The sequence below is a fragment of the Emiliania huxleyi genome, assembly GCF_000372725.1.
Source record: "Emiliania huxleyi CCMP1516 unplaced genomic scaffold EMIHUscaffold_1089, whole genome shotgun sequence".
Lineage (NCBI taxonomy): Eukaryota > Haptophyta > Isochrysidales > Noelaerhabdaceae > Emiliania > Emiliania huxleyi.
Window position 1 is genome coordinate 1 of NW_005201859.1, and position 6,984 is coordinate 6,984.

At 66.7% G+C, this 6,984-nt stretch overlaps 3 protein-coding genes across 3 annotated transcripts; all 3 read right to left on the minus strand.

The window, feature by feature from the left end:
• Positions 1–429: 429 nt before the first annotated feature.
• Positions 430–2,496, minus strand: EMIHUDRAFT_460387 (hypothetical protein; the record flags this gene model as incomplete). Its single annotated transcript, XM_005792260.1, has 2 exons — positions 430–1,098; positions 2,245–2,496. Coding segments are annotated over 2 exons (921 nt in total), but the record flags the coding sequence as incomplete, so codon positions are not given.
• A 1,050-nt stretch (positions 2,497–3,546) lies between these two features.
• Positions 3,547–4,454, minus strand: EMIHUDRAFT_251371 (putative cytochrome c; the record flags this gene model as incomplete). Its single annotated transcript, XM_005792261.1, has 3 exons — positions 3,547–3,916; positions 4,044–4,083; positions 4,433–4,454. The coding sequence occupies 3 exons, from the start codon at positions 4,452–4,454 to the stop codon at positions 3,547–3,549; spliced, it is 432 nt and encodes a 143-aa protein (XP_005792318.1).
• Positions 4,455–6,466: 2,012 nt separating this feature from the next.
• On the minus strand, positions 6,467–6,977 carry EMIHUDRAFT_446822 (hypothetical protein). The gene is made up of 2 exons (XM_005792262.1): positions 6,836–6,977; positions 6,467–6,796 (listed from the first exon to the last, which is right to left on the minus strand). Exons 1-2 carry the CDS (start codon positions 6,944–6,946, stop codon positions 6,584–6,586), a joined length of 324 nt encoding a protein of 107 aa, XP_005792319.1. The 5' UTR covers positions 6,947–6,977; the 3' UTR covers positions 6,467–6,583.
• Between the last annotated feature and the right edge of the window lie 7 nt (positions 6,978–6,984).

The following is a 6,984-nucleotide window of genomic DNA, read 5'->3' on the forward strand; positions in this document are numbered from 1 at the left end:
TGGCGGTGAGGGCGGCTGCGGCGGCTGCGGCGGCTGCGGCGGCTGCGGCGGTTGTGGCGGCGGAGGGAAGAGAGACGGCGGTGGAATCAGAGACGGCGGCGGGAGCTGCGACGGCGGAGGCACCAGCGACGGCGGCGGGAGCTGTGACGGCGGCGGGACTAGCAGCGGCGGCGGGAGCTGCGGCGGTGGCGGGGCCTGCGATGGAGGAGACTCCGACAGAGACTGCGGCCAGAGACACGTCTCTGGCCACGATGCGAAACACGACGCCTCCTCAAACGCCGCGTCATCCACCGCTTCCTGCTCTGCCGCCGCCTGCTCCGCCGCCGCCGCTTCCGCCGCCGCCAAAAACCGCTTTTGCGCTTCCCGGTTGCGCTTTTCTGGCCGCCGCTGTTTCCGCCCCGCCTTGGCCGCCCCCGCCGTCGCCTCCTTCGCAGTCGCCGCCTCCGCAGTCGCCGCCTCCGCAGTCGCCGCCTCCGACACAATGCCCGCCTGCAACTTGTGTGCGCTGGGGTCCAGCCTAGCGTTCTGGCGCTTTTCCCATGCGGTCGAGCCCGTGGCCAGGGCCGACGCCTGGAGATACTGCTTGCCGCCGAGAGTGAGAGAAAGAGGCGCGTCGCCTGGCAGCTTTTGCCCGGGGTACTTGACCACCTCACCGTCGGTCCACACGTGCCCGGCCTTGACGAGCTTCTTCGCATCGTGTTTCGCCTTGCAGTGGCCGCGCTGCACGAGGAGAGTGTCCACTCGGCACTGTGGAGCCTGGATACTCGCAGTCGGGCCGTCAACGCGAAAGTGGGACGGGTACGCGCGCAAATAATCCTCCAGCCGAGGCAACTTGACCGTCCGGGCCAGAAACGGGTAAGACCACTGCTGCGCATTGGTCACCTGCTTGCCCTCCTCGAGGGCCGCGCCGAGCACGCTGCGAACCAGCGCCCGTAGCGCGGTGCCGTGTTTGTTTCGCACATACACCATCACACCGCTCCGCTCCTCCCCGACGAGGCGGCGCACCGCCGCCACGACATGCGGCAGCGGCGCGGGGCCGACCGCGGCGGCCTTGAGCACCTCGAGCGCTGGCCCGAAAGATTGGTTGGTCGTGAGGTACTCGGCCGTCGCCGTGAGCGCGGCCGCGTGATCCTCGGTAGCAGCCGCCTCGGTAGCAGCCGCCGCCGCTGTCGCCGCCTCTGCGTGGACAACGACGGCTGGCGCTGCCGGTCCCACTGCCGCGGCCACAGGGGGGCCGCCACCGCTGCTGTTGCTGCCGATGCTGCCCCCGACCACTGCGGCTGGCTTGCGCGGGTCGTCGGGCAGATCCGCTTGGCCGCGCGCATAGGTGTCCTCGCGCGAGGACGCGAGGGCGCTGCAGAAGGCGGGCTTGCGTGGAGGCACGCCACCAATGAGAGGGCTGTAGCCGGCGGGCTGTGTCAGCCGCCCCATCGCGGCGTCGGGGTCGGACGCGGCGGGAGAGGGCCGGAGGCCCGCCGCCGCAGCGTTTGGGTCGGACGCGGCGGGAGAGGGCCGGAGGCCCGCCGAGGCAGCGTTTGGGTCGGACCTGGTGGGAGAGGGCCGGAGGCCCGCCGCCGCAGCGCTAAGAAAGTCGAAGCTGCCAAGGAACTCCGAGGCGGTGAACCCAGAAGAGGGCGCCGGAGGCTGGCGCGGCGCGGGCGGCGGCATAGACTGCGATAGGGCGCTCTTCAATCCAGAGGCGAGGCACCCCGGCGGCGAGGGCGGCGGCACAGCTTGTGAGAGCGCGCGCTTCAGTCCTGACGCCAGGCCGATCGCAGGCCTGCCCGGGCGATCCAGTCCTCCTGAGCCGATGGACGCTCGGGCGTGCCCCGCCGCCCGCCGCTCGTCACGCCTGTCGAGCTCCACAGGACCGCTGGCGGAAGCAGCGGGAGCGCACACGGTGCCGGTGGAAGGAGCGGGCACGGCCGCAGCAGCAGGAGCAGCGGCGGCGGCAGGAGCGGGAGCAGCAGCGGCGGCGGCAGGAGCAGAGGCTGGCTCTGGGAACGCGAATATCGGCAACTTTGTTGGACGAGCCGGCACGCCCAACTCCATGCAGCCGGATGCCGCGCGGGAAAGAGAGCTCCCGTAAAGTCGGCCTTGTGCACGCAAGGGAGGAGGAGAGGTTGGGGGGGGGGGTTGCTGACGGGTGCAGGCTGCTCACCTGGGGCGGCGGAGCAAATGAAGGCGACGCCGCTGGCCCGGTCGGCAGCTGGATGAGGTCGTGGATGCTCACGCCCTCCGCACTCTCCGAGAGCTGCAGCCGCGGGCGGGCCCATCACAGCGCATCCAGACGACGCGCTCGAGCAGCGTAAACCCTTTGCAAAGGCCTTTGCCGACGCGGCAGTCCTGGCCAACCTCCCGCCAGCCGAGGAGCTGCCGCATGTTGCCCAGGTTTGTCGACGTCAGCTTGTAGGCCGCGCCGAGGCGTTTCAGCGCCGGCTCGTCCTTGTCGGCGACGAAGTGCACGTGGAACGTCGGCGAGAGGAGCCACGCCATCCTTCTTCGCAGGGCCCCGGCGTTCTTCGCAGGGCCCTGCGTTCTTCGCCTGGCCCTGCCTCGTGGAACGACGTGAAACGCTCATTTGGCTCGGGTGCTGCTCCTGACCTTAGAAACGCTCAGCTCTGGCCGGACGATCCGATCTCAGGAGATCTCCCCCTCATCTCAGGAGATCTCCCCCTCTCTCCCCGGAGGCCCGCGCACCGGAGGCGAGGGCGGGGGCGTCGCCCGAGCAGCCACGCCGGAGCCGCGGGCGCGTAGGCGACCGCGAATGGCAGCGCCCGCAGAGGCAGCGACGGGAGGGGCGTCGCATGCACAAACGCCAACGGGGCCGATGCTACTGGTACGGTAGCTCGAAGCTCTCGTCGTCGAAGCGGTCCTCGACCACAGCCACCGAAGGTGGCTCCGTCAAGGGTGCACACGCGTCCCAGTGGCGGCCGTCATCACGGCTGGCAGTGGCTCTGCCGCCCGCCGTCGAGCGCGCAGTCCGGAATCGAGCGCGCAGTCTCTGCGGAGTATCCGGAATCGAAGCCTGCGCAGCACGCGACTGCGGCGATCGGCACGCTGCGCGAAGGACGCGAGGCCTTCGTCGTTGCTCGTCGGTGCCGGCTGTGCTCGGGAGGCTCGAGCTTTCGTCCCGCCTTGGACACTGAAACGCGACCACGGCTGGCTCGCGATCACACATTTCACGGCATAGAATTTTACAACCAAACTACCTAACCTACGCAAACTCCCTCGCACAACACTGGGCACGGGACTGGCGCGCACTGGCACCAACACAGGTACACCATACGGCATAGAAATCTCGATTGACTAACAGGCGGCGGGTATTGTATATCGACAGTGGGGTGCATCACGCTTGTCCCTCCTTACGTGCAGGCCCGCTTGTCCCTCCTTACGTGACCCGGAATCCCACCTTCCCACGGTGAAGGTGAGCCCCGGGCCTGGAAGGGGTGCACTAGAGCCCAAGGGCTGCACCACTCACCCGGGCCGCCAGGCGGCGCGTCGCAGCCCTTGCGACACTGCCGCCCGACCGGTCGGGTCCGTACCTTACTTCATGGTGTTGAGGTACGCGACGACATCGACACGGTCCTGGTCCTTCTTGAAGCCGGGGAAGGCCATATTGGTGCCCTTGATGTACTTCTTCGGGTTCTCCAGGTAGGCGACGAGGGTCTGGTTGGACCACTGGATGCCCGAGTTCTTGCTGGCCCCTGTGTACTTGAACCCTTGCACCTGGCCGCACTGGCGGCCGATCACGCCGAACAGGTTGGGGCCCTGCTTGTTGGGGCCACCCTCATTGCACGTGTGGCAGGTGTTGCACTTCGCCTTGAAGATCTTGGCGCCGGCCGCGCTATTACCCGGAGGTAGCGGCAGCTCCTGGTCATCCTTCTTCAGGTTCCGCTTCCTTGAGAAGAGCCCCCTGGCGGCGCGAGAACAGCCGGGCGGAACGCGCGCGTGGGCGAGAGGCACGGGGGCGGCGCGTGCGGCGCGCGTGCGATGCCGCCGCGCGTGCGGCGGGTTGGGGCTTGGGCGGGCGGCGGTGATACATTTTGCCAGCCGTGTGCCTGTTGGCCGCGGGCTTGACGACTAAACGGCCGGATCGGCTGCGACGGACGGGAGGACGGACGGCCAGGGTCTCGCATACCGGTAACCGACATCTTATTAGGGTCAGAGAGTCCAAGCCGTTGTGTGCAGCTTTTAACAGCAAATGGTCCGGTTTGGGCCGAAACCAAATGGAGAAATCAGCGGTCCGTCGACCCGAGCTCTCGGTGAATCAATGCTTTGGGTTCTTCGGGCTAGGGTTAGGGTTAGGGTTGGGGTTAGGGGTTAGGGTAAGGGTTAGGGTTAGGGTACGTTGGTTGTCGTCGCACGCTCTCGATATCTGGCTAAGACGAGACACAGCATCAGAGGCGACCCAAGCGACACACCAGAGCACGGCCGGGGACGCGAGCCGCCATCTTGGACTGTGAGGCGAGTATTTGCCACCGGGAGCTCGCCGCCGCCCCTACACCGCCGCCGCCGCACTCCCGAGGCCAGATAATAGCCCAAGTCGAAGAGTGCGCCCCGCCCTCGGTATCTGGGTGGCAGGCGGGACTAGAGAGGCACGCCAGAGCACGGCCGGGGGCGCGAGCCGCCATCTTGGACTGTGAGGCGAGTATTTGCCACCGGGAGCTCGCCGCCGCCCCTACACCGCCGCCGCCGCCCTCCCGAGGCCAGATAATAGCCCAGTCGAAGAGTGCGCCCCGCCCTCGGTATCTGGATGGCAGGCGGGACTAGAGAGGCACACCAGAGCACGGCCGGGGACGCGAGCCGCCATCTTGGACTGTGAGGCGAGTATTTGCCACCGGGAGCTCGCCGCCGCCCCAACACCGCCGCGCCGCCGCCCTCCCGAGGCCAGATAATAGCCCAAGGCAAGTCGAAGAGTGCGCCCCGCCCTCGGTATCTGGGTGGCAGGCGGGACTAGAGAGGCACGCCAGAGCACGGCCGGGAGCGCGAGCCGCCATCTTGGACTGTGAGGCGAGTATTTGCCACCGGGAGCTCGCCGCCGCCCCTACACCGCCGCGGCCGCCCTCCCAATGCGTCGAGATACTCTCGACTGCAAATACTCGCCTGCTGAAAGAGTTCATCCCACCATCGGCACCGTATTCGCAGCACGCCAAGATATTCATATTGGTCTAGTGCACACTTCAGCTCAGCGTGACCAATGTCCATGGGGTGGAGCCAACACTTGCAAGTGTCAGAGTGTCAGAGTGTCGGAACTTGGTGGGAGCATCCGTCCTTGCTCACGTTCACACTCGCTCGGAAAAGTGAAATTTCGTTTCACATGAAATGTGAAGTGAAAGTGAAAGTGAAATCGATTCGCTGTTTCCATGTGAAATCACGAACCCTGGGAAGGCCGCGACCGGGATTTGGTCCCGACACTTTCCTACAATCGCTGTGAACCCAGCCACGTATGAAGTGAGAAGTGTGTGCAGTGTGGAGACTGTGGTGTGGGCTAGTTCCAATTCACTCTGACACGCTAATCTTGAAAACGCGTCCAACGGAGCTCCGTGTTGCTCCCAGCGGAATCCCCCGCGCTTCTTGCGGCCATGGCCGATGATACTAGTATGAGAGGTCATCTGGCTACCGCGAGCGCGACTCAACTCGCCGACGTCGTCCAATGATTGTGCCTCAAAGTCAGCCTCCGGAGGCTATCGTGGGGTCGAGCCGGCGGTAGCCGTGACATGTGGTTCCACCACCCCTCGCAGGCTTTGCCTCTGACCGCCACCGTTCCCAGGCTGCCTAATGGGATGGAAAGGAAGGCTGGGAGAGCGTATAGAAGCGTGCTCGACCTCGTCGTGGCAACCTGCACGGCAGCGCTGGTAGGCGCGATGAGCGTCGTGCCACCTGACCCAAGACGGGTCGCAGGCGTCGTACTGAGCGTGTCGAGACCGTGTCCTGATGTGCTCTGCACGGGTGAGTCACGTCGGCGTCAAAGGAGCGACGTGCGACCTGTCAGAGCTTGATCTCCGATCTCAGCGGCGTCGAGTCGTCTCCGGCGCGCGACAAAGGTACATACCCAGGACGCGCAGAGGCAGCTGCGACCCCGCCGAGTGGACGGCGGCACACCGCGCCACCTGCTGTGTGCCGCCGTCTACTCAGTGGGGTCGCAGCTGCCTCTGGAAGGCACCGAGATGTACCTTTTTCGCGCAATGGTCAAAATCAAGGTTTTGTAACGCGAGCTGTGCCACAGTGAAATGGAACTAGCCGTGGGGGTCTGTGCACTGTGGACGCGAGATAGATCGAGGAGGCGGAGGGAGGTGTGAAGCGGTCCACGCACCACGCAAGTGTTTTCTGACGGTCACTCCTTAGCCCTGGCGGCCGCCACGGCCGACAAGGACTCGCGCAAGCTGGCGACACACACGCGCTTTGCGCCGGAACAATCACGCGTGCCTCTGCCCCCGCACAAGTACAGTGTGCGCGCGGCCGCTTGCGCCTGGCGGCAAGAGCCCGCCTCGGCCGCCCCCGTCACGGCGCGCAGCCGCCGCCCGGAGCGCCGCCCGCGCTCTCGCGCGCGCCGCGCCCCACGCCGCCCTCGAGAACTGCCTCACGCCGTCGCGGTGTCCGGCGCCTCGAGCTCGAGCTGCGCGCGGAGCAGCTCCTCGCGCTCCCAGCTCTCGGCCAGCCGGGTGAGGGCGCGGAAGCACGCCTCGTACGCCACGAAGGTGACCGCAGACGACGGCGCCACCTTGAACCGGGCGCATGTCACCTCGGGCATCTCGGGCGATCTCGTTCGATCTCGGGCGATCTCGGGCGATCTCGTTCGATCTCGGGCGATCTCGTTTCGATCTCGTTCGATCTCGGGCGATCTCGGTCTCGGCCACTCTCGGGCTGTCGCCTTGAAGAGGCTCAGCCCGAAGCCCTTGTACAGCCCTCTCCGCACCCCCTCCTCGCGCGCGATCCGAACCATTGCGGCCAGCGGGCAAGACGCACTGCGGCACGGTCGAC

Coding starts and splice junctions, on each gene's coding strand:
- EMIHUDRAFT_446822 (XM_005792262.1), bottom strand. CDS start 6,946: ATGGTTCGGATCGCGCGCGAGGAGGGGGTGCGGAGAGGGCTGTACAAG. Junction 6,797..6,835: donor CGAGACCGAGATCGCCCGAG/ATCGAACGAGAT, acceptor CGAGATCGAACG/AGATCGCCCGAGATCGCCCG.